The sequence below is a fragment of the Mauremys mutica genome, chromosome 10, assembly GCF_020497125.1.
Source record: "Mauremys mutica isolate MM-2020 ecotype Southern chromosome 10, ASM2049712v1, whole genome shotgun sequence".
NCBI classification, from domain to species: Eukaryota; Metazoa; Chordata; order Testudines; family Geoemydidae; genus Mauremys; species Mauremys mutica.
In genome coordinates, this window is record NC_059081.1 from 57,653,797 (window position 1) to 57,680,653 (window position 26,857).

The 26,857-nt window shown below is 44.8% G+C and overlaps 1 protein-coding gene across 2 annotated transcripts; it reads left to right on the forward strand.

Annotated features, from left to right (window-relative positions):
* The first annotated feature begins 10,192 nt into the window (after positions 1-10,192).
* Positions 10,193-26,447, forward strand: LOC123378534 (caspase-8-like). 2 transcript variants are annotated; one of them, XM_045032467.1, is made up of 11 exons: positions 10,193-10,288; positions 10,437-10,502; positions 13,784-14,122; positions 14,928-15,033; positions 16,474-16,612; positions 18,776-18,835; positions 19,388-19,479; positions 20,231-20,342; positions 21,974-22,463; positions 23,388-23,508; positions 24,984-26,447. In XM_045032467.1, the coding sequence occupies exons 3-11, from the start codon at positions 13,812-13,814 to the stop codon at positions 25,026-25,028; spliced, it is 1,476 nt and encodes a 491-aa protein (XP_044888402.1). In that variant the 5' UTR covers positions 10,193-10,288; positions 10,437-10,502; positions 13,784-13,811; the 3' UTR covers positions 25,029-26,447. The 2 variants fall into 2 exon arrangements, with proteins under 2 accessions (XP_044888402.1, XP_044888401.1); XM_045032466.1 differs by lacking the exons at positions 10,193-10,288; positions 10,437-10,502 and adding an exon at positions 12,765-12,868.
* Positions 26,448-26,857: the final 410 nt, after the last annotated feature.

The following is a 26,857-nucleotide window of genomic DNA, read 5'->3' on the forward strand; positions in this document are numbered from 1 at the left end:
GTTTTGGATTCTAAAAACTATGCTGCTGAAAAATGATCTTCCCCACTTCACCCAAAAGCGAGGCCTTGAAGTGAAGGATTAGGGCTGGGATTTAAGAGGCCTATGTTCAATTCCTGGTTTTGCCTCAGACTTCCTATGTGACATTGGGCAAATCACTTAATCCCTCTGTGCCTCAGTTCTCTGTCTATGAAATGGGGGGACAATAGCATTGCCCTACACTCTGCTGGTCTGGGGGGTGGGATAAATTAACATGTGTGAGGTACTCAGATACTTTTTGGGATGTGGGGAAGAAAGCTTTGTAAATATCTAGACAGATAGACCTGGATCTCAGGCCACAACATTTAAAGAGAAGATACTTAGGAATAAGCAAGGACCCAATCCTGTAAGGTGCTGATGCCCCACAAATCCCTCTGAAGTAAAAGGGAATTGAAGGGATTCTCCACCTCTCAGGATTGGGTCTTTATTTGCTTTCAAGGCAGAGACTTTATCTCTGCCTATCTGTAGGGTTCCACATACACAAGGGCACTGTAGAATAAATAACCCATGCTGAAGCCATTTAGGAAGCTGGTGCTCTCTGTCTCCTCAGGCTGTCTTAGCAGCTCCATCACACCTTCCTTACTAGCTTCTACACCCCAAGCAGCTGAGCTGAGGGAAAGCCAGCTTCAGAACTCTTTCCACACACTTCCCCACCAGTCATTTGCTTTGCTCTTCTGACCTGTCTTCCAAATGCTTTTTGGGGGGAGAGTATCAGAACCTTTACCCAGGCTCTACTTGACTCTTCAGTGCTGATGATGAGTTTGTTATAGATAGAAAGGTCTCACAGGCTCATTCACACTAACCACAAACACCAAAAGAGAAACATTTCCTACTCAGAGATGGACCTGCTCTGTTGGTAGGTAGTGATGGTGCTAATGCCTTTGTTTCCTGGAAAATAGCCTTCCCTCTGGGACTCCTTTAGTTTCCTAGCCACCTTAATCACTACTAGCCATTCCTCTGGCCAAACAGGTATGGAGGGGGTTCTGTTTTCAGTGCTTCCTTTAATTACCCAGAAGAATTGAGTATGTTACCTCCACTACATTTCCAACTCATGCTAGTATAGAGAGGAAGGGCCAGTAATTAAACCCTGCGACTGCATTGTGGTGGGGCACACAAGCCTACTACTGGGGTAGAAACTTAAATAATTTCTAAAAGGTTGTATATTCCACCAAATTAATTCTCTCCTTCTTATGCCTGTAGCAGAGCTGCTTCTGATGGTTATCTCCAATTAGAACAACTTTTCTGGGCCAACTTCGAGTTTGTGAGATGGTCTTCTGCAGGGGTCTCAAAGTCCCGGCCTGCAGCCATCCGTGGCCTGAGAACCACCCCACTGCAGCCCATGGAAACATTTTAAAAAGTTCTTTCATCTGGCCCTCATGGCTGCCAGCTGAGAGGGACGGGGGTGGGTGAGGGGGTGGAGCAGGCAGGAGAGATTCACATGCCATTCCCTGCATCATTGCTCCATCCTGCTGCTCCTGGGACCCTCCCAGGGGTTGCACTTGGCAACATGTCATTCACCTGGGGCAGCTCCACTCCCTGCAAGCGATTCCCTATCCCTGCTATTGCCAGCGGCTGAGGAGAGACGTATGCAGCCATGCTGACAGCTGTCTACTACAGGCACCGCCCCTGCAGCTCCCATTGCCTGGGGGAGAGGGACCGAGATACTATCATTAGTTGCTGGGCAGAGTCAGCCATGGAGGCAGCGTCACTAGTCGCTGGGCAGTCAGCTGGGACAGCATGAGGCCAAGGGAGCGTGAGAAACAGGCTGGGAGGTGGTGTGAATACCATCTTCAGTGACGACGTTGGCCCGCTGGGAGGATTTGAGGACTGGCACTGGCCCTAAGGTAAATTGAGTTTGAGACCCCTGGTCTTCTGGGTGGTGGTCTGCTTTGGCTAAGCCTCTAGATTTTCTTAAAACACTTTGTCCGAGTGACAGTAGCTCTTGGCAGTTTTCTTTTAATTGGAAGATTGTCCCAAGTGTATTGGGACAATGTCATATTTTGTTATAAGCGTTTATTTTGTGTACACTCTCGTGTTTGCAATATAGTGTGATATTTGTGCTAGCCAAATACCAGCTGAAGACCTCAGCCTAAGTTCTCCCATTGTCTACAGCTGGCCAACACTGCTCACTTCAGTGGCCACTGTGAATGTGACCCAAAATGTCTTATCTGCTCCAAGATCATCCTATAATTCTACAAACTGGAGAGCAGCTCAGGTTCAATTATGGAAAGTATTGATTAACAGCTGCACTTTTTAAATGTTTTTCTTGCAGAATAGTTTTAGGTTCAAGTTGGTATTTGGGTGATAGCATCACCTGACACTACAGTACCAGGAGGACAGGGGAAAGCAATTCTTAATTTGCACTATTAGGATTTTAGCAAATGGCCTTGCCCTTGCCAGACGTGAAGAATTAGAATACATTTGCTGAGGCAAAACAATGGCGCGCTCTTTTTAATACTAAGCCAGTGGCACCCTGGCCAGGGGCATCCTCAGTTGCAGGCTGTTGGGGCCTGCCTGTGAATTCTGGGTTTCTCAAACTTCATTACATCGTGACCCCCCTTCTGACAACAAAAATTACGACATGACCCCAGCCTGAGCCCCGCCACCCGGGGGCAGGAGGGGAAGCGAAGACAAGGCTTGAGGGCTTCAGCCCTGGGCAGTGTGGCTCTGAATTCAGCTTCATCCCCAGGCCCCAGCCCTAACGACACCATTAAAACAGGATCGCGACTCACTCTGGGGTCCCGACCCACAGTTTGAGAACCGCTGCTCTACAGTATGGCAAACAACCCAGTCCTCCTATTCTGCCTATAGTCGAGCACTCAGGAATGTGAAAGGTTTAAAAGAGCAATGTATATACGTGTGTTGCATCCAACCTGAAAGTGCTGTTCTCTTAATATTTCTTCCATTAGTATTTGTATTAGATAACAAGTTTTACTGGTGCTGATGTGGACTAATCACAGGTATAGAGCTCTGCGCATCAGGAAGATGTTTCAAGAGGTCTGGGCAGAGTTCTGTGGGAGCCTGATTGCATCTCTATGGTTGTGCTAGATAGATAGGGAATACCTCCTTGCTCTCTGTCCTCTCTCTGGAGAGAGCTCTGCACAGTTATTTTCCAGTTAAAATATCAAGGTGGTTAACAGTGGGCAGAAGGTCCTCTCATCTTGATTTGTTTCCACAGGACTGTGCCGTAGATTGGTAACTTCAATTTATGCTACTGCCACAGTCTCCCACCATGGTGAGGGCTTGTCTACACACGCATGTTGCACCAGTATCATTGACACTGAGTTACTTAACGCCATACAGCTGTTTCAGTGGGATGTGTTCACACTGCTGTGCTTACACCATAGTATGGCACAATCCTTATGAGCATGTAGCAGCACGCTGCACTGATGTGAGCAGTGCAGTGTGGGGGTGGGTATCCCAGGGTCCCTTGGACCACCTGGGCAGGGAAGTTCAGAAAGCTTGCCAGGCAGGTCAATAGAGCTTGCTCCAATAACCAACATTTCTCCCCAAGTTTCTTTCGTTAAGGACCCAAAAGGGAGTGATGGGTGGAATAGTCTGTCCTCTCATTATTTTGTCCACCATTTAGACCTAGGTTCCAGCCCACTAATTTTAGTTCATTGATTTCCAGTTCTACAGTGTTTTTGTTTACCAGGCATGATCTTAACGGAGTCTTTGAATAACAATGTCAATCCTTTTTGTTTGGACTAATTTGGTTTTTGTCTCACTTTTGCACCTTTTCCCATCAATATTTGTTGTTACAGGTTATTGTGATGTTTGACACTTTCATAGTTGAGTTCACAGTTAAGGTAGACCCAATTATCACTATGGGGGACTTTGCACAACAGAGAACAAAATGGGAAAAAAAAATAGGAATTTAGTAGCGAAACTGGTGGGATACGTAGAGGAAGAGAGAGGAAGCAGCCTGGACACCGGAAAAAGAAGATGCCTCTGAAATTGCTACAGGTGATAAAAGACCAGCCTCAGAAAGAACTGTGTGTGTAAGTGAACAACCAAGAGTTGTCCAGTTGGTAAATAAAATAACTTTCTCCACCAGGCTCTCTCTCCTTTGTTTTCTCTGCTCTTGGTACATCTGTGCAAGTGGAAACTAAATGCAAGATGATACGCTGGACATTGCAGTCTTGCAGAGGCACTGATAAAGCCAGAGAAGTCCAGAATGACATGGAGGCTGAGCTATCCTCTTCTTGATGTTTCTGTTCTGTGGATGATGAGGACTTGTGTTCTCAGGGCTATCAATCCAGGACCTTTCATAAACACTTAAAATGGGCAGGAGGGGTTTGGGGTTTTTTTTGGTAGGAATGGGCTTTTTTTGGGGGGTAGGGGGAGGATCAACCTCCAAATTTATGTGGACTTATATGGCCTTAGCTTTATGGAAGGGGACATCTTATAAATCTAAAATATATTAATGCAAATCAACAAAGCTTATGCCAACCACAATAAGGTAATGGAACCCAGCTCTCCTGATGCCTGTTCTTGTGAAGCATGGATAGCATGGAGCACCAACAACTGGCTGTTTCTGTCCCTAAGAAGTCCCCACAGCAGAAAATGACCATAACCAGCAGAGCATGCCGGATGGATGCATATAGCACTGGAGGTAGAGATCTGTGCTGGGAAGGGATTGAAAAAACTCTTTAAAGCTAGTGCACTGCCTCAGTTATGTTAAAGGCAGTTGTGATGCCGGCACATCAGGTGCTAGCTTATTCCAAGGCCCCTATGTTATGCTCATACAAAGCACATGGGATCTTTTTGGGGGGAAAGGCAAATATGCCACATTTATTGAAAATACAACAATTAGCATATGCTTTTCACACACACGTTCTGCCAGTTGATGTTTATAGTTACCTGTCTGTTGTAGGTCAAGTCAATCTAATGGCCAGTTAGATTGAGCACGAGTGAGGAGCTGGGCTCTGTCGGTCTCAATCTGATGCTCCGAGGCTTTGCAGGACTGAACCCAGAGTTCCATGGCAAAACATCCTAGCTTTATAGTTGTCAATTCCCATTTGAGTCCATGCATTGTGCAATGTCATCCTGTAATCATTAGTCCTTAAGTGATATTAATCTTGGGGTTTTCTGCTGTTATCATTTGATAGTTATTGTTGGGCTTCCCATCGTTATCTCCTATTTGTTGTCTTGTCTTCGGGGGTGCCTGCCTCACTTCTGAGGTCGTCAATGTTGCTAACATGTCGGGCATCCGATACAATGGATGTTTTCTGATTGTCTCCTGGTCTTTCCAAGTCCCTCACTTTTTCTTGACCATCTGGACATTTGTGATGGCTTTCACACCTTATCTCTTCCTGATGCACGCATTCCTCATTCTCACAAACAATCTCTTACAGAAACCTTCAAAGGTATACAGACAGCAGTATTTTATATTCAGGAGAATACATTGTAAATCAAGCCTTGCTAAATCTTATAACTAAAACAATTCACATTGGGGCTTCAGGCCCTCAACATTCCTCTAATCTCCTTAACATAGACACAGTACAAGATCCCATCTCTTACTTTCTAAACCTTAAAACAAAGAAATGTATGTTTAACTAGAGTGCCTAATTTGTAATACATATAGGAAACCATAGCAGACATTATAACTTATCCTAAAACAAAAGGGTGACCATAGTCAGTCATAAGGATTGTTCTGGTCTGTCATTCCTTTCTGCTATTCAAAAAGGGTGTCTGACAGGATGAAATCAAATCATACATTAATTCTCATAGTACAGTTATAAAATCCTGCTCCTACACCTATGCCTCACTGAACACTGACAAAGGCATAGCTGCAAACCAGTCTAGCTCACCTGTGTGTTAGAATTGTTAAAATAGGTGGTATTAGATTTATAGAGATGTGTTTGGACTTTATTAAATGCTTGTGAGTTGCTGCATTGCATCAATTTCCCATGTTATAGGAAGTGTTCACGCTGTAACTATAAAAGGGTTTGCTATGAAACTGGAAACCCCCACAGTCAGAAGAGAAGCATTGCCAAGTGTGAAATACTGCCACGAGACTTGTCATCTCCTGACCAACAGAAGTAGACCAATAGACACCAGACAAACCATTGTGGAACATCAGTGGACAAAAGACTTTGCTGATTGTTTCCCCCACACCCATGAAGATTGGACATGCACCAACGCTGGTATTGAGACAGTATTCCTGTACTAATGGTGAAATCCACATCTGCCTACAATTAGAGATGGCATCATATGATAAATTAAAACAATAACTTTGAATGATCATTTGGAAATTACAAAGCTATGTAAGAGAACTGCTTGGAAATCAAAAGCAACTCATATGCTAAGGGAAATTGAAACTAGTGCTGCTCTCTAAAATGGAGAGGATCTTGGAGATCTTTTCTCTTCATGTATTCATTCTCTCTTTTCCTTGAAACCTCCATCCCTTCTCTGCCTAATTTTGGAGGTGAGGGTCCTAACCACTGAACGCTTGGCTATTTTGGCATTGTGTCTGCCTTGCTGGTGTTTTTCATGAAAAGTTTCGAAAGGTCTCAATTTTGTTGTTCAGCATTGGACCAGAAACGGATTTTGCAACCTGTAAATATATTGCAAAACAGAATTCTTGTTTTTCAGCCAGTGGTAATCACCAATTCATTACAATATATCTTTCTGAAACACCATTCAAGAGAGAATTTAGACTTTACAGTTCCATGTGTTCACTGAGTGCCGGTTGTGTATTTGGTGGTGGTGCCTGTCTCTCTCCTTTTTTCTTTTACATAAATAAAATAGTTTTCCATAAAAAATAATATTGCACGTTAAAAATGATCCAACTGCAAAGAAAAGATGGACACTATAGTAAGATAGATGGGACTGAAGCATGGGTGGGCAAACTACGGCCCATGGGCCGAATCTGGCCCACCATTTGTTTTAATCAGGCCCTGAAGCTCCCGCTGGGGAGCGGGGTCTGGGGCTTGCCCCGCTCCGGTGCTCCAGCTAGGGAGCAGGGTAGGAGGCCACTCCATGTGGCTCCTGGAAGAAGCAGCCTGTCCCCCCTCCAGCTCCTACTAGTAGGGGCAGTCAGGGGGCTCTGCTCTGCACGCTGCCCTGCCCCAAGTGCCACCCCCACAGGTCCTATTGGCTAGGAACCACAGCCAATGGGAGCTGCAGGGGCGGTGCCTGCGATGGGGCAGCGTGCAGAGCCACGTGACTGCACCTCCACATAGGAGCCGGAGAAGGGACATGCTGCTGCTTCCGGGAGCTGCTTAAGGTAAGCGCTGGCCAGAGCCTGGACCCCTGAGCCTCTCTCCACACTCCAACTCCTTGCCCCAGCCCTGATCCCCCTTTCTGCCCTCTGAATCCCTTGATCCCAGCCTGGCGCATCCTCCTGCACCCCAAACTCCTCATTCCCAGCCCCACTCCAGAGCCTGCACCCCCAGCCAGAGCCCTCACCCCCCTGCACTCCACTCCCCCACCCCAGCCTTGACCCCCCTCCCGCACCCTGAACTCCTCATTTCTGGCCCCATCCTGGAGCCCGCACCTGCAACCAGAGCCCTCACTCCCTCCCGCGCCCCAACCCCAATTTTGTGACCATTCATGCCCCGTCATACAGTTTCTATACCCAGATGTGGCCCTTGGGCCAAGAAGTTTGCCCACCCCTGGACTGAAGGATCCAATGGCAAAGCAGGGAAGTGAGACAGAGACAAACTTTAAAGTGGAAAAGCTTTTTGAAGCAAGCATGTTTTTTTCCTGACCCTTTTATTCTTCATTTAGAGGAAACAACTCAAGTCTCCCTTCATATTAGAAGGTGTCCTGATTATGCTACCTGCTGTGCTCAAACTCCCACCTTTTTTACCAGTTATTTATTTTATTTTTACAAGCTCTGTTTCCCATGGGCACCAACTTATATGGGCTCTTGGGGCTAAAGCCCCAGGAATATTCATAATCAGGGGCTCTGCTCCACCAATATTTGGAGCTAGGTTTCCCCCCCCCCAAGCTTCCCTGCCTGAATGTAAAGAGAGCGCACAGCAAGTGTCTCTCTCCCTTCCTTTTGCTGCCGTAGCCTAAGGCTACAGCTGCAGCATTAGCATAAGAACAATGCTAACTAACTGCTGCTGTAGAGGGGGAGGGGAGTGGAGGACGGACATCACTCACCTTAGCAGCTGCTGGGGCTTCCATGAGTGTTTGACCCTATGATTTTTTATTATATTTGAGTGTTTGACCCTATGATTCCCCCCCTGCCCCAGCCCCAGCCCCCACTCCTACCCCCAGTGAGGCGCAGCAGGCTGCGCAGGGGAGGCAGGAAGCCACATGTGAAGGCAATGCCCCCTCCCCCAGCACCCACCAACCCACCTGCCACAGGAGGGATGGGAGAGGGAGGCTTCCTAGACCTGAGCAGCTGGGGCTTGGATGAATCCCCCACCCCATAGCCAGCCACCACCCTGCCTACCCCACTTCTGCCCCATGCTGGGCAAGGGGCAGCCCCATCACCCATCCACAGTGAAGTTATGGTGAGGGGCAGCATGGAAGGCCACCTGTGATGGCAACCCCCCCCCTCCAGTACCCATCATAGGGGAGGGGAGTGAGCTTTCTGGACCTGAGGGGCCCTAGGAGCATGTGCAGTGATTGTGGTGCAGAGTGAGTGTGCTGTGGGGGATAGGGGAGCAGAGGAGGGGTCCCTCCCCTGGAGCTTGCTGCTGCCAGTGGTGGTGATGGGGAGTCCTCTCTGGCCCTAGCCCTGGGGCAGCCTGTCTTCACCCCAAGTTCCTCATCCTCAGCCCTGCCTCATCCCAAAGCCTGCACCCCCAGCACCGAGCACGCTCCTGCACTGTGAACCCCTCATCCCCAGCCCCACCCCAGAACCCTCACCTGAGGGGAAAAACATGCAACTTAAATTTGGTGGTCAGTTTGGAGTATCATTGTATTTAGCACAATATTTGATTATTTTACACCCTTCAAAGTATGTAACTGGTCATATACAGGTGTTTTCTCTGAATACTGTCTGTGTGCCTCAGTTTCCCCAATGCATTTCTTAAGGCTCTAGATGGTGGGATAAGGGGGTGTGATTGTTGTAAAGCCCTAGAGGGCCAGTGTGATGCTGTCTGCACAGAGAATGGCCGACACCCTGTCTCCAGGCAACTGATGGCCTGGGCCACCCCCCTGCAAGGTGCCAACTGAAGGTGTTGGAGAACAAAGAGATCAGGTGGCCTCCTAATGCCTGGAAAAGAGACAAAGGCCAGAGGAGGGAGAGTCAGTGCCTGTGCAGACTTCCGCGAAGCACATGGTGTGGAAGGGGATGCTTTGGAACAACTCCATACAAAGCCAGTCAGGACTCTGGGGGAGCCTCCTCTCTGAGCATACTGTCTCCAGAGCAAGAAGCTCACACATTCCTGGGTCTGACCTCAGAGCATTCAGCATGCCCTTCCACACCATGCACTTTCTGCAGCGAGTGTGCCCAGGCAGGTCCTGGGGGCAACCAGAGGTCCCTGCACCCCAACTCCGCAGTCAGATGTGACTCTCAGCCAGACAGTAAAACAGAAGGTTTATTAGACAACAGGATCACAGTCTAAAACAGAGCTTGTAGGTACAGAAAACAGGACCCCTCAGTCAGGTCCATCTTGGGGGGTGGGGAGCCCAGACCCAAGTTCTGGGCCTCTCCCGATTTCCCCAGCCAGCTCCAAACTGACACTCCCTCATCTGGCCTTTGTGTCTCTTCCGGACAAGGAGGCCACCTGATCTCTTTGTCCCCAACACCGTCAGTTGGCACTTTGCAGGGGAAACTGAGGCACCCACACAGTATTCAGAGAAAACATTAAGAACATTCCCACTTCATCACAACAGATGCAACAAAATTTAATACCGTATATTGAAGCAGGCAAGTGCTGCTTCTGACTTTCCACTTTTAATTGACCCTTGTAATCTTGTGGTGCTGACGCATTGTAGCTTCATTTTATATCAGCTTACAGGGTGAGAGCGGGGGAGGGGGGGGGACCACCATTTTGGGCCCCACCAAAAATTATACGAACCTGCCGCCTATGCGAGTCCATATCTGCAATGTTTGATTAACTGAAATTGTAATGATGACAAGTTCTGGAAGTGAACAGCTCTATTTTCATTGTGTTGATATCACAATTTTCATTCTGTTGTCACTTAACTTAACCTACTATTGTAAGTCACATGACAATACACTCAGTCTCGAGACCAGTCCTTTCCTGTTGCATGACTTCCTGTTGGGACTGAGAAGGAACAAGATCCAGAGGCATTTCATCCACTGAGCTGCCTGACTCCAAAAGTAAGTGGAATCCACATCCTTAAATTCAATCTCATTTTATGTTTGAAGGCAACTGAGTTTTGCTAGGAAATTTCATCCACTGATCTGCCTGACCCCAAAAGTAAGCGAAATCGACATCCTTAACTTCAATCTCATTTTATGTTTGAAGGCAACTGAATTTTGCTAGGAACAAGATCCAGAAGCATTTCATCCACTGATCTGCCTGACCCCAAAAGTAAGTGAAATTAACATCCTTAACTTCAATCTCATTTTATGTTTGAAGGCAACCGAGTTTTGCTAGACCAATATCTCTTTCTAGTTTTTCTCTTTCCCTGTTTTGGATTATAATCTAATGCCAGAAGACAATGGAGTTAGAATTTTTAGTACACTATCCGCACAGGCAGGCATACACACATGCAGATATACTGTCTATTCTGTATACATATATAAACTATAACGTTCAAAGTTTATAGAAAGTTTGAAAGTGAAAGTGAAATTAATTCCCTTTACCTAAAGATCATTTTTATGGCTATAAATTGCTTATACCTTAATCTAGGGGTATGCATGTGTGTCAGAGGAGACCTGTTCCCCCAATCCTATACTGACAATTAGCTATCAGGTGTGTATTCTCTTTTTCCCCCCAGAGAAGTAGCAAATAAGATCAAGCAGCTGAAAGCACCGACTCCTGTCTGAATGACTCATGTGCCTAGTCTCATTAGTTTTCATATGGCCCAGAGGTGCAGATTCTCATGTTTCAAAACTAATTTTACATACATTTAAAAGAGAAATGAGGGCTGCGGAACAGAGCTTTAGATAGTGTGCTCTGTAGGACAGGGAGTGAGTTTTACTGGGTTTTTCTAGACAAGAGTTTAAGGTCCTACTGTATAGTAACCAGTTAAATGATTGGTTTCAGAGTAGCAGCTGTGTTAGTCTGTATCCGCAAAAAGAACAGGAGTACTTGTGGCACTTTAGAGACTAACAAATTTATTTCAGCATGAGCTTTCGTGAGCTACAGCCCACTTCTTTGAATGCATAGAATGGAACACACAGACAGGAGATATTTATACATACAGAGAACATGAAAAGGTGGAAGTACACATACCAACTGGAAGAGTCCAATCAATTGAGATGAGCTATCATCAGCAGGAGAAAAAAAACCTTTGAAGTGATAATTGAGATGACCCATAGAAGGTGTGAGGATGAGCCCCTGATGGTGTGGCTGATGTGATTAGGTCCTATGATGGTATCACTTGAATAGATATGTGGACAGAGCTGGCATCGGGCTTTGTTGCAAGGATAGGTTCCTGGGTTAGAGGCTCGTTCACCTGCACATCTACCAACGTGATATACTCCATCATGTGCCAGCAATGCCCCTCTGCCATGTACATTGGCCAAACCAGACAGTTTCTAAGCAAAAGAATAAATGGACATAAATCTGACATCAGGAATCATAACATTCAAAAACCAGTGGGAGAACACTTCAACCTCTCTAACCACTCAGTGACAGACTTGAAGGTGGCAATTTTGCAACAAAAAAACTTCAAAAAAACAGACTCCAAAGAGAGACTGCTGAACTCGAATTAATATGCAAATTAGATACAATTAACTTAGGTTTAAACAGAGACTGGGAATGGTTGGGTCATTACACTAATTTAATCTATTTCCCTATGTTAAGTTCTCCTCACACCTTCTATGGATCATCTCAATTATCACTTCAAAGGTTTTTTTCTCCTGCTGATGATAGCTCATCTCAATTGATGCAACTTTACTATGCAGAAGAAAAATGCTGCTTTCCCTTTATTTTTTTAGTAGTTTACATTTAAGACAGTACTGAACTGTATTTGCTCCCCCCCCGCCCGCTGCTGATTGTGCACTTCCAGTTCCAAATGAAGTATGTGGTTGACTGGTCAGTTCGAAATTCTGAGGTTCTACTGAACGTGTGTCCTGCCCTAACTGTAACCCATGACTGAGAATTCAAAGGTCACTGGGGACTTTAGGGGCACACAGGGCAGGTGCAAGGATGTTTCGCACCCTAGGCGAAACTTCCACCTTGCGCCCCCACCTCCCCGAGCCCTGTGGCAGCTCTCCGCTCTAAGGCGCCCCCCCGCGGCAGCTCCCCCCTGTCCTGAGGCCCCCCCTGTGCCAGCTCCCCCCGTGCGGCAGCTTCCCACCCCAGCTCACCTCTGCTCCCCCTCCTCCCCAAGCACGCGTCACCGCTCCACTTCTCCCACCTCCCAGGCTTGTGGCGCCAATCAGCTGTTTGGCGCCGTAAGCCTGGGAGGGAGAGAAGCAGAGCGGGGCAGCGTGCTCAGGGGAGGTGGCGGAGCAGAGGTGAGCTGGGGCGGGGAGCGGTTCCCCTGTGTGCTGCCCCCCCCTTACTTGCTGCAGGCGGCCCTCCCCGCGTCCCCAGCTCCTTTCACCTAAATGCCAATGACGACTGGGGTGGTCGAAGATCCGGCCACCACGGTTGCCGCCAAAGGACCTGAAATGCCTCCCCCCAAATGCTAGCGCCCGTCGCCTAATGGGTTGCACTGGCCCTGGGTGCAGAGTGAAATGGGAAACGTATGGCTCTAGCCTCTACTTGAGCTTTGGAAATTATCAGTATGCTCTTTATCTGATCTATATCTTGCAAATGTGCAGTGTGATAGTAAATAGCTTAGCTTGTAAGTGAGCTGTAGTTTGTAAGTGCTAGAGACAATGAGTATAAAGTGAATTATCTTTCCTAACTAAATTGGAGTGGCCTGGTTGCAGGGACCTGCAGAGGCCAGAAAAAAAATGTTTATAGAAGCAGTAGTAGCTTAGGGAAGCTTTTACTACAATTGACACATACATCTGTGATGACAGGTTTCAGAGTAGCAGCCGTGTTAGTCTGTATCCCCAAAAAGAACAGGAGTACTTGTGGCACCTTAGAGACTAACACATTTATTTGAGCATAAGCTTTCGTGGGCTACAGCCCACTTCATCGGATGCATAGAATGGAACATATAGTAAGGAGATACATATACATACAGGACATGAACATGGTCCATGTTTTCATGTTCCGTGGGTCTCATTTATTGCTGACTTTGTTGATTTTAGATCTAGGGGAAATGGGTGTCAGATATATGGCTCTTGCTTCTGGGTAGCACTGAATCTTTAGAAAAAGAATAATGCTGACTTTCCAAAGAACAACAGGCGGGATCTAGGAAAGAAAAAAGGAAGCACTTGCATGCAGCTGGATTGATTCTGCTGCCAGCAAACCCCAAACATTCTCCCAGGGAAAGCAGGAGGAGCTTGTTTCCATGACATTTTCTCTTACCTTTGCTTCTGTTCCCAAGTGCAAATTCCTAAAGCTGATGAATTGAAAGGGGACAAAAGAGACCTAACATCAAAACTATGACAGGGGGACATCAGATGTGTATTTTGTAGCATGTATCCATTTATTATGGAGCATTCCACGTGACGTGGCTCCTTTGTAATTGTGTTGACCTCGCTCACCAATCACATCATTCCATCTTCATTTCACTTTGTGTTTAGATCTGATTCCTCATCTCTCAGCCATAAAATGAGTGCAGATATATACAAGCTTCTCTTCTTCATCAGTGAGGAACTGGACTCAGAAACCCTGATGGCTCTGAAGTTTCTGAGTCTGGAGTACATCCCACTGAAGAATCAAGAAGACATTCAGGATCCCAAGGATTTCTTCCAAAAGCTCCAGAACAAGAGACTGATAGAGGAAGATGATCTGTCCTTCTTAAAGGAGCTACTGTTCAGAGTAAACCGCATAGACCTCCTGACTGGTAAACTGAGCTCCAGCAGAGACGAAATGGAGAGGGAGCTTCAAATCCCAAACAAGGCAAAAGTTTCACCATATAGGTATGGAGTATGATTGTAAGGACCTTTTGGAGCCTCTTGGGCTTAAAAAGCCCAGGTACAGGTGTTCTGTTATGTCCAGCTTCATTCTTGTTTCCTACCTGAATTGTCAGGTATTTAGCTCTATGCTCTAATGCTATTGATTGTGTCCTTGGTACTATTCCGACAGAAGTGACATCTCCATTTTTCTAAAGAGACCCAGTCTCTGAGAAGGTTTTTTTCCTGGAAATTATCTCACAATCATAGTATTGTACTGTAACTAGAGAGGGGTCAAGCAGGCTTTGGGTTGGATTTGGTCCTCTCAAATCCAGACAGAGCCTGATTAGGCCATGGCTACACTGGCAAATTTGCAGCGCTGCAGCAGGGTGTGAAAACACACCCTCTCCAGCGCTGCAAATTGCAGTGCTGCAAAGCGCCAGTGTGGTCAAAGCCCCAGCGCTGGGAGCGCAGCTCCCAGCGCTGTACGTTATTCCCCACGGGGAGGTGGAGTACGGACAGCGCTGGGAGAGCTCTCTCCCAGCGCTGGCGCTTTGTTGCAACCTGATGTGTGCTATGTACTGTCTCGTTCCTGGAAGCACTGCCACCGAGTGCTTCTGAGAGCAAGTATTTTCACTTTGAACTGCACTGATTTTCTGATACCGTGATGTTGTTCTCAGCCTTGGCTTGCAAGGATGTTGTACATAGCAGTGTTAAGGACGAAGCAAACCCCTTTATGTGGACCAGCCCATCAGGCACATGGGGCATACCTGACAGCATTTAGGTAATCTTCATTTTGGCTAATTTACTTCCTTTCTTCTGTTATTGTCAGGCAACTACTTTACAGAATCTCTGAAGAAATAACTAGTGAAGAAGTTGCCAGTGTAAGATTCCTGCTGCAAAAGGAGCTACCGAAGAAGAAGCTTCAGGACAATGCTGTAAGAGCACTTGATTGTGGTGGCTTCCTGTGCAAAGTTGGTTCTGAGTCTCTGGCTATGGCTATGCTACACCTTAAATTGACATAAGTTATATTGCTCAATGGTGTGGTTAGCCACCCCGGTGAGCGACATAACTTATGCTGACTTAGTGCTGAGCACACCGGTGCGTAAATCGATGGGAGAGCTACCGTCAGCAGGGACTGGAGTAATTAAGCCAACGGGAGCTCTCTCCCATCAGCTTAGAGCGGCTACCCAGAGAGCTTACAGTTCAGCTGCACCGCTGTACGGTCTGTAGTAGCCATAGTCTAACTCTTTCCTCAAAGGAGGTAGAGAAAACAGGTGCATGTAAATCCCAGCCTGCAGTGGGGATGGCTCATGATAAGTGGAAGAGCTGTGAGATGGTCTCCATTAGAAAATGGGTCTTTCTTTCTCCCTCCTGTCTTAGTCTCCTTTCCCCACCATTTCATCAGTCTTTCCCACGTTCTCATTGTCTTAGCCACACCATCCATCTCCCTGCCTCTGCCTCCCACAATTCAGCACGCTCCTCTTCTCTACCCACTGCTTTCAGAGTATTGATGTTTGGGTGGCACCCGAAGGAGGAGGATGTGGTCTGGAGAAATTGATCCATTGATGTGGATGTTTGGGAGTCAGACAATCCTAAATTGTAATCCTGGCTCTGTCAATGACTCGTGTGGTCCTGGGAAAGTCACTTAACCTTTCTGCCCCTTTCCTTATTTGTAACATTGGAATAATGATACTTACCTAGCTGCTTCCCAGGCTATGGTAAAGGTTAGATAGACAAATAACTAGCTTTGATGCACCCTTCCTGAGTCCATCATCCACAAGGCCTGCATTAAAACTCTCCCTAAAAGCCCCGCATCTGCTATGGTCCCTATGGGCAGATTAGTTGATACAATTACAAATTTGGAGAGTAATTAGGAATAATTTACGTAATGGAAAACCTACAGCAGTGTAACTAAATTGTTTTTAAAAAATCCATATTAGTTACACATCTGGAATAGAGATGCACTTATCCAGGGTTATACCACACTTTTTATTCTAGTTTCATTTAATTTGGTCAATTACTGGATTAAGCAAAACCAGTTTAAGAATATCTACATTAGTGGTTTGCACTGCTTTATTGAAATCTGTTTTGTTACATATGTGCAGAAAAAACATATGCAGACCAGCTCTAAAATCCCCTATCTTAGCTTTAATTTATTTTCCCATGAGGTGGCTAATTCACATCTCGACACCCGCTACCACCTTCTAACTTGGTGTATTTCTCCACCCCTGCACCCTCCCAATTCTCTGTATGTTTCTGTCTTCAGCCTGTCCTCTCTTCCGAGCAGGGAACCAGGCCTTCCTTTTGGCTTGAGAAATGCCTAATATGTTGCGGTGGTACCTGAAACTAATACATAAGCATATTTTTTTAAACAGACCATATTGAAGCTCTTTATAGAAATGGAAAAAGCTGGGATAATGAATGAAACCAAACTGAAGGTGCTGAAGAGTATTTTACGGGATGTTAGACCTGACCTGGCGCAAAAAATTAATACCTACGAAGTAGAAACACAAGGTAATGATTTTAAACTACCCATTTGAATATTCTTTTGACTGAGCCCCGAGGATCAAAGGAAGTAGCGATGAGGGAGACATTCGATGTAGTCTGCCTGCCTTAGGAACGATTGAAAAATTGTTCTGCATAGTATTATTTTCTGTGCTTTGACCAGTCTAGTTTTAAATGTCTCTAAGATTGAGACCTGCACCGCTTCCCTTGGGAGACTAGTCTGTAGGCTTACAGATCTTGCTGTCAGTGAGTTGCAAGGCTTCATTTTCCATGAGCTAGTGCAAAGGTTGGAAAGAAGATTCATGGAAAGGTTTTGAAAGGGAGGCGTTTTTACTCAAGTCGGTGCCAAATGCTTTAAAACAGAAACTGGGACATTTCCAGCACTTCCAGTTACTATGTTCTTGAGGAGCTTTGGGGGCTGAAGCAGTGACTTGTTCACCTGACAGGCCCAACGTTCAGGAAACAGTTATTGAGAGGCACCATCTTGTGGCCAGGGGAAAGTGAGAATACACAGAATTTTTCATAGCAGGTTCTCATTTGCATTTGGCTTAGTCATGTGTGTTTCTCTGAGGCCCCCTGGATGGCTCTCAGAGCATTTGGACTCTTTCTCCCAGCTACTCTAAGGATGTACTTGTGAAGTGTCACCTGTTTGGTGAGTAGAGCAGATAGTGGCTCTGAGGAAGATAGTGGCTGCATCTAATCAGGGCTGGCTCCAGGCACCAGCTTAGCAAGCAGGTGCTTGGGGCGGCCACTTCGGAGAGGGGTGGCAGGTCCAGCTATTTGGCGGCAATTCGGCAGAGGGTCCCTCACTCCCGGTCGGAGCGAGGACCTCCCGCTGAATTGCCGCAGATCGCGATCATGGCTTTTTTTTTTTTTTTTTGGCTGCTTGGGGCGGCAAAATCCCTGGAGATGGCCCTGCATCTAATCTTGACTATAAAAATTCTCCCACCAGCGATAGCAACAGTGGAAGCACTAGTGTCAAAAGAGCATTGGTGCTTTACCACCACTTGTTGTCTAATGCCGCTCAGAGTAGGTGTAAACCGTACAGTAAACGTCAGTGGGCACCTGAATGATGTCTACTACACAGTCGTGCTCTCCACTGCTACCTCTAGAGGCATTGCAACAGTGGGAGATTTCCAGGAATTTCTAGTGTTGACAAGGACTGTAGCCATGGGGGAAAATTCATCAATTCATCTCTTTAGGTGGAGCAGGAAGGGGACATATTTTTCAGCCCTGTTGCCACTACAAAAAAAAAAACCTTTTCAGCACAGCCATGTTTAAACATGATTATGACTTATTTTTGCCGGTCTAGACAGTACAAAAATGTCATAACTAGGGATGTAAAAGTGTAACTGGTTAACTGATAAGCATCAGTCTTATTGCTTTTGGTTAACAATTAAATTCTGCTGCTGGCTCTGCACCTGGGATGCGGGGCCGACAGCCAGGACCCCTTGCACTCCTAGTTTCCCGCCTGTGTGAACTTCTTAACCGTTAACTGTTTGATAGAATTTTAATAGGTTAAACTGTTACTATTTTAAACCCTATTTACATCCCCAGTCATAACAGTGATGGAGAATTATGTTTTGACCCTAGTAGATGCCTGTGTTACAACCATTTTTCACAATCCTGTTTAAATATTGTTATTTCTGTAGTATAGACAGAGCCTTTAACTCAGCCCAGGGCAACAGAAATGGTCAACCTGTCAATGGGCTAATCCATCACCACGAGGGCACGAGGGGAACCCATTCCTGGAGGGGAAGAGAAGAGAATCATCAGTCACTAATGGGAAAAGGGATCTCCTCCAATATCTAAAAATAAAACCTCAAGGGAACCCTTATTCAGTGGGACGTGACAAATATAGCGAAGAAGCTGCAGAACTGGTACAGCCACAGGGTTTCTTTCCCATGTTGAAAACTGGTGTCAGTTGATCATGATCTAATGTATTGACTGTTTAGGTAACTTCACATAGAGAGCGAGGCTCACCAGAATTGTGTGTACACTGGATGAGTTGTTTCGTCTGCCCAGGCTGTTTGTCCTTTAAGACTTCAGGGTAGTTTCTGTTGAAGACTAGGCGTGTAGCTAACCTGATGCCTTGAGAGTCTTGCTGCACTGAGACCTGGGATAGCCTCCGTTGAATTTGTCCATCATTCTTCTTGTTTCTTCCCGTTTCAGCCCCAGATGAATTGATCATGAGCTTGGAACCTCCTTTTCAGAGCCTGACATTTAGCGAAGGTATTTTGTTACCGCTCCTTAAGTAGATTAATAAATTATAAGGCCAGAAGAGACCCTTGTGATCTGGTCTGGTCTACTGTATAACACAGGCCTTAAGACTTTCCCTGAATTAATTCCTGCATGAACTAGAGCATAGGCTCACTTGATTAAATGTAACGTAGCTAAGAGTCCAGTCACTGCACTAACCATGAAGCTGTTTGTTGCCTGCATTGTTTCCCACCTAGATTCTGAAGCCTGTACAGATTTCATGGTCAGTGCCATGGAGACTCAGCCTCTTGATTCATATGGTTAAAAATAGGGCTAATCATCGCTAACTAAATACACCTAAAATCAACCTGACGTTAAGCAGTGGTAGGCCCATAGGTGCTAAGGTATAGACGTTATCTAAGTGGTAAACAATGATGAAAATGTGAGCAGTTCTCCATGTGTTAGGGGTTGGAAGTTGTCCGCACCCCACTCCTTCAGAACATTTGGATACCATTCTTTGTACTGAATTACGTTAACGTGAAGACATCCCTTTTGACTCTAAATGTCTTTTCGTGCCCATTGTAGGTCATATTCACCAGGAAGTTCCCTGCCCTAAAACATGTGCGTTTGTTGGCCCAGGTGAATCGGGAGCAAAGGAAGCAGTGTCAGTGACAAAGGTGAGAAATCCTGATGTTTACCTTGAACTGCTGCTCTGTTCCTGACCCTGATGGGCATAAATCCCATTTACAAACCCCCCAACAATTGTTGGTGAGGCCCTAGGGAGCCCTCATCCAGAATACAAGAGTAAGCCGCACCCGTTGCTGTGTTGCCTGAGGATCAACACCCCATTAGGGTTAGTGGCAGGAAACAGAGCAATGTCTGCCATTGGGGGAAGGGGGAGAGGGGAAGAGAACCACCAGGACACCCTGAAGCAATTGGAGAGTTTCCGGCAGTCATGGTTAAGCACATCCCTCCCTCCCTCAAATCATGCTGAATCAATGGATAAGAACCAATTAACCACACCAAGCAAAGGAGGTGAGGAGCAGGAATCTCAAAGGTAGCCCCCACCATGTGCTCTTGGGGGGGCGGGGTGTTGGGCTGGGGACAAACACCTGCTCCCTTTCCCTCTACTCCAGAACACTAACCTCGCCTTGGGGGAGGGAGGGAGTGCTCGGGGGGGAGGAAATAGGGTTATTATTTCCCCACTCCCTTCCATCCCCCTGCAGGCGGAGGCTAGAACTGTGCCAGATTCACAGACTTCCCCTACACCGCGTCCCCAGTGCTGCAGCCTGTGGTATGTCTGTGGGGCTTAGATGAGGCAGGATAACAATCTGTGCTTAGTCTCATTTCTCTTTTGGGTACCTTAAAACCCACAGCTCTTTATGCTGCTTTTGAGATCTTGTCATTATGCTCTGTACATCCCTACAGCTCGAGAACCCCTACACGATGGAGAATAATCCTCATGGCTATTGTGTGATACTGAACAACTCTGATTTTAAAAATCCTGATGAAACCAGGAAAGGCACAGACAAAGATGCTGGTAAGTATTTTGCTTGTTGAACTACTGGGATTTTTTTTCAAAGTTGGACTTTGTCTGAGGGAACCATTTAATCTACCCTCATTTGTGGAAGGGATAAGCTCCGGTGTTGTCACTCTTTTCTTTCACGAGACCACTCTCACCAAGCTCCCTTCCCTCCACGGTTGGTCTGACAGACATGTTGGCCATTATGGTATCAGAAAAGCTACAGTCTCTTCACTGCCAAAAAGGGCGGTCTTGTTACAGCTTGATAATTAACCCGCGTTAGTGCTCTCCCTATAAAAGCCTAAGGGAGATAAAAGTAGTTTTTACCTTGTAGTTGTTAGGTGAGGTCAACACTACACTGGCCACCTGTGGATGACCTCACCTGCCTACACTGCAGTAACAAGAGAGGCTGTCTCTGCCAGGATTTTACAGCCTGAGAGCTGACTCAGATTAGTTATCTTGCTATAAAAACACTCCTTTTAGTCTCCTTGTCAACTCCTCCATTAGAATTTGTCTGTTTATAGCTGACAGGCTTCTTTTTACCCTCTTGGACAGAATATGCTAAAAATGTAGTTTAAGGAAGGAAAGTCTTTCTGTTCTGGGCACAAGCTATTGTTTATATAGAGTGTGTATGTATGTGTGTGCCTTTTCTGCTATGGCGTCTTTCTGCTTGATGACTTCTCTTCTCTCTCTTTTTTTTTAATAGTCGTGTTCTTAGAACTGCCAGAAAGTCCTTAAGCTCTCAATTCTGTGTTCACTTAACCTACAGTCTGCAACTGGAGGATATAAGGAGACCACACTGCCAGTTAGAAAGTGTTCTGATCCAGTAGATAGACACATCTGGTTGCAGCAATGCTCAAACAAATCCAACTATTTTATCATCTTGCCATTTGCCTCTAAGCCCTTCCTCCTGCAATAACTCTGTGTCTATCTGAATCCACACATCCTTCCTTCTTAATGCTGCATCTTAAAAAAGCATATATGGCTGAATTTTAACTCTGATCCCTTTCCAGTTGCTCATTTCCCAGTCACCCTCTTTTCTCTAGGAGACTCTTCTCGCCCATTACAAAGCTAAGTCAGCAGGTACTGGGAAAGCTGTGTAGGTCCTTACCTTTGCTAAGAGCCAGATTCTGCTGCTCTTGCTCTGCGCAGAGTAGTTAATTTCAACAGGACTATTTGCAGAATAAGGAATTACTCCTTGGAAGAGTGGCAGAATCCAGCCTTAAATAAGTACATCCTCCTCCTCTTGTTTTATCAAGAGCTATTCATAAGTATCTCATATCCCTGTGCAGCATGAAGTTGGTGAAAGATGCTTAAACAAACTCAACTCTCCTTATGTATAATGATTAATTGCTATGGAAGTGAAACCTGCTTTTTTCTGGGAGGACAGCATGATGCTCAAGGCAAAGGCATCGTATCAGAAGTAAATGAATAGCTGTGTATTTCTTGCTAGGGCAATATCAGTTTGATCCAAGAGGATTGACAGGGTGTGGGACAATAAGGTGGGCTTCTTCGTGGGACTGTAACACTTTCCAAACTGCCTGACAGTGTCTCTTGTTCTCCAGTGCAGTGCCTATGGTTTTATCTTCTTCCCTCTCCTCTGTTTATGTTAAATGGGTGCTGACTCTCCTTCTCACTTTCTCTGCCAGAGGCTCTGAAACGGGTTTTTGAGTGGCTGCAGTTTGAGACAATTGAGCACCGAAACCTAGAAGCAGAGGAAATCTGTAAGACAATCAAAAAGTATAGCAACATGGACCATAGCAACATGGACTGTTTCATTTGCTGCTTGCTCTCACATGGCGAAAAGGGTAAAGTACGTGGGACAGATTGGAATTCTGCAGCCATCAAAGATCTGGTCTCCTGCTTCACTGGATCTGAGTGCCCCTCGCTCGCTGGCAAACCCAAACTCTTCTTTATTCAAGCCTGCCAAGGTATGACAGGGCAGAAAAGTATCCCAGTGAAAGAAGATTCTTCTCGACAGCTGGAGGCAGATGCTTTACCCTTGCCTTCCATTCCTGACTGGGCTGATATCCTCATTGGTATGGCTACAGTGGAAGACTTTGAGTGCTACAGATACATAGAGAGAGGCAGCGCGTTCATTCAGTGCCTCTGCAAGGAAATAGAGTCTTTCTGCCCACAGTAAGTACTACTCATATTCTGCATTTTAATAGCATGTAGAGGACTGATGAAGAGGTGGAACGCATTTGTCCCAGAAACACTTTCTTAAACTAGCTTAATAGAAACCCATTGACAATAGTACTTTCCACTTACTGTATATAGCACTTCGCATCTTCAAAGCACTGCATGTTCATTAATTAGACTTCACAACCCCTCTTTCACGTCGCTAAGTATGTATTGTTATTCCAGTTTTACAAATAAAACCGACTTAAAGTGACTTCCTGAGGTTACATGAATCAGCAGCATAGCCAGGATTATATTGCTGGACCTTCAGGTGCCCAGTCAGTCCCCAGCTCAATCCTCCACGCTGTGCTCCCTCCCCAGATGTATCCTGTACAGTATTTTACAATATTAAATGACCAATGGTTTTGTTCTTCCAATGGGAATTAATGGGAGTCAGTGGAAGCAGGCAAATCTTTTTAGTAACGAACAATGGCAAGAACCTCTCTTCACTAGGCTGCTGGTCTATAAAAAAAAGAATTGCTAGTGTTTTGGTTTAGAAATGAAGGGAAATGGTGTCTGGTGATAAGTCTTGTGTAGCATCCTGGAGAGCTGGGTGAGGGATTGGATGATGTGTTAATTTGTTTCTCCATATTATCTAAATGCTGTTCCAAGAGGGAAGACAAATGTCACTTGGTAGAAAAACACACTGACTGGCCTTTCTGAAATTCTTTTTTCTTCAGATATATGTGGAGTGTAATGGTTACATAGTAGAGTATTCAAACTGGGGGACTAGCCAGGAGTATGGGGAAGCCATTGTCTTTGTCCCAAGGGATCATGGTATCAAGCAAACATGGATAACTTTCCAGACCAGCCTCAAAGTCCTAGTTTGAAAGTACCACGTATTTCTGTGTAACTCTTTTTTCTCCTTGTAATGTGTTTAAGGTGCGTGGATCTGCTGACCATCCTGACACAAGTCAACAAAAAAATGGGAGAAAAAGATTTTAATGGGAAAAAGCAGATGCCGGAAATAAAATCAACCCTGCGGAAGCGACTGATCTTCCAGGTGCCAACGCTAGACAATTAACCAAAGCAATAAGAAGTCTGGGATACACTAAATTAGGAGCTACTTTTTGGGATGGATTCAATTTGCAGTTCCAAAAGACAAATGGACTGGATTTGTTCCGTTAGGTCCCAGTCCTGCAAGGTACTGAGGGCCCTCAACTCTCAGATCTCCATCTCTGCAATGGCTCAGCGTCCTGATTTCCAGATCTGCAGCTGTCCGAGTCACCAAATGGCCTGACTATGTGCGTGACTGACCTGCATCTGTCTACTTTAGTAGGAGTTGAGAGTGCTCAGCACCTTCTAGCATTGACCCCTTGGTCCTGATTCCAAATGAAGATGCACTCTGCAAAATCTTGATTCCCAAACAATGAGGAATTGTACAGTTTCCATTTGTCAATGTTATTCATAGATGATAAGGCCAAAAGGGACCATTGTGATGATCAGGGATCCTATTTTTCTGTGATAAGAAAATCCCCAAAATTCTCCAGTAAAAAACCATAAAAATCCGTATTTTTCCACAATTAAAATTAAAAGCTGAATTTTAGTTTCTCTAGCCACAATATGTATAGGTATCAGTTCAATGCAATGGTTTATTGATATATTTACAATTTTTTAAGCAAGTTCAAAGCCTACCTGTACCATTGGGGGGAGGGGAGATAGCTCAGTGGTTTGAGCAATTGGCCTACTAAACCCAGGGGTATGAGTTCAATCCTTGAGGGGGCCATTTAGGGATCTGGGGCAAAAATCTGCCTGGGGATTGGTCCTGCTTTGAGCAGGGGGTTGGACTAGATGACTTCCTGAGGTCCCTTCCAACCCTGATACTCTATGATCAAACAATAAAATAAAATTAATAGAATTGCAATTTGTATTTTTTACCCATACCAAATATTTGTCTGTATTCTATATTTTCAGAAAATTTTGTTGTTTTTTTTTAATGCATAAACACTTGAATGATACAGTCACAGTGGATTGTTTCTTTACTGTTGCTGGTCCTGCAAGTTCAGCCTCTTTTTTTCATTTCTTTTCATTCAGTTTGTTTAACACTTTCCATGTGCTCTAAAACTGTCTGCCTTTGAATGTAATCTATAGCCTTGCTGCATACAGAACAGAACAGGACATTACCATCAACGTGAAATTTTTCCTTGCCAAACTCAGTGACACAATCTTTAGGGATGGTTTTAAAAGTTTTTGGCCTCTTTTCATAACTTTAATTACTCATGTCTGGAGGCTGAAGTGAAATTTGAGATGCATTAAAACGCAAACCCCTATATGCTGTTGAGTAACCTCTATACACTGGAAGCAGTTTATTGGAGTATATTTAGCTATGTAAATTTAAAATGCATTCAAAAATCAACCACAAGAGGGGGAGGTTGCACGCATTGAATAAGTGACACCGGTACTTTCAGTTAAATTTAGTTAATAGTTAATATATGTTTTTATTTTTTCACAAAATGTAAAAACTGTTTTTTTTTACAGGAAATCTCTAAATTCCATGTTTTTCCATGGCATATGGATTTCTAGGATCCCTGGTGATCATCTAGTCTGATCTCCTGTACTGGAGACGTAGGACTTTCCTGAATTAATTCCTGTTTCAACTAGAGCATAACTTCTAGACATCCCATCTTGGTTTAGCAAAATCCATCTTTACTATCTCAACCCTGCCCTTTCTGACCCCCCTCACCTCCAGAAAACCTTCCTTGATTTGCATTCTGGATTTACAGATCTGATCCTGGGAAGATTCCACATGGTTCAGACACAGTCTCCATTACCAGCATGGACAGAGAAAATTGAGCTATAAATTACCGAGGGGATCAGATCTATCGCATGGTTCTCAGGGGAAAAAAGTCCCTTTATACAGTGACCATTTAATTAAATCCACAAGCAGGAAACCCACCATTTAAATCATGTTTTGCATTTGTACTTTTTAGTAGTTTACTTAAGGAAATGTTGATTTCTCATTAGTTGGTAACCACCAAAGTCTGTTGACTTGCAACTAAATATAGCCTTTACACAAAATTTGGTGGTGATTTTTGCTAACTGGGAGGATACACTATATCTGTACGTATTTATTTAAGCAACAATATAGGTTAATTTATATTTATTCAGCTTCTTTGTTTTGACATTTTTGATTGTTAGAAAATGGTGAATGAGGCATTTCGTTTTTAGTAGATGATTAATTTTTTTATTTGTGACCTTTTTCATACTCTATTTGGGTGGAAATTCAAATTAAATTAAAATTCAGAAAAATAGAATTTTATTGTTTTTATTAAATAAAATGACCTTAAAAATGCTGTATACATAAGAAAAAAGTTTATCAAACCATTAAAACTAACCAATTTATTAAACAAAGGCAGTATTATCTGTGGTTAATGAATTTAACTGATTTGTTTATGGTTACTCTGTCCTTCAAGATTTTAGAACTAGTAGATCTTACTCTCTCAAACCTACTTTTTATTCATAGAGTGGAAGAGAAAAACAGCATTCCTCCTTTTTCAGCTTCCAGTTGGGTTCTTAACTTTGAATGAGCTAGTACATGAACAGAACTAGTTGAATAAACTGAAATGAAGAAAATATTCTCTCTGCACCTATAGAAGATTCAAATTTGTTTAGCGCTTTTTAAAAAATCTATTTGTATCCACCCAGACAGCGATCAAGGAACAGGATGATAATATAACACTTTGCACTTCTCTAGCTCCTTCCATGTGAAGGGTTCAGTGTGCTTTACAAACATGAATTAATTCAGCTTCACAGCCCCAGGATCCACAGGTTTGTGACCAAATGTAAAAGTTGAGGCACTCATTTTGTTTTTTCCCTGACTCCCTCCAATCTCTGTCTAGTGTAGTTTGTTGACTGGCATAGGCATTTGTCTTTTCAGTGACTCTCCTGTGTGTCTCTCTGGCTCTGCAAGTACAGGCAATCCCTTATGGGCAGTAGGGAGACATCCACTTTGAGTCCTGGACCTCGATCACAATAAATAAGTACTTGCTTTTACCTAGCCTTGCCTCTATTGTGTGTCTGTTTCTGCTTTCCTTGCTTGAGGTGAGGCAGCGGCAGCATACAGTAGGTCGCAGAGGAAGAGTCCAGGTATGGGTTCTTTGGTCATTGAAGACAATGGGGCACTGCACTGTATGTATATATATCCATCTCCATCAAATCTCCTCCCCTTCCAGTGATGACTCCTCTCATGTTCTCCCCTTTATGTCCTTAAAGAGTTAATTCTAACATCTCTGTAAGATAGCATAGTGTTATCCTTATTTGAAAGAGGGGGGGAACTGAAGCATAGAGGGGTTAAGTGTTCCAGTGTGTTAAATGTTACGGGGTTAAGTGGATAAATTATAAAATCAGGGTCT

Excerpts from the sequence above, each read along its gene's own strand:
- LOC123378534 (XM_045032466.1), top strand. The coding sequence starts at position 12,789 with ATGGGTTGCACTGGCCCTGGGTGCAGAGTGAAATGGGAAACGTATGGC. Across the intron at positions 19,480-20,230 it reads AAGCAGTGTCAGTGACAAAG|CTCGAGAACCCCTACACGAT; the intron begins GTGAGAAATCCT and ends ACATCCCTACAG. Across the intron at positions 22,464-23,387 it reads ATAGAGTCTTTCTGCCCACA|GTGCGTGGATCTGCTGACCA; the intron begins GTAAGTACTACT and ends AATGTGTTTAAG.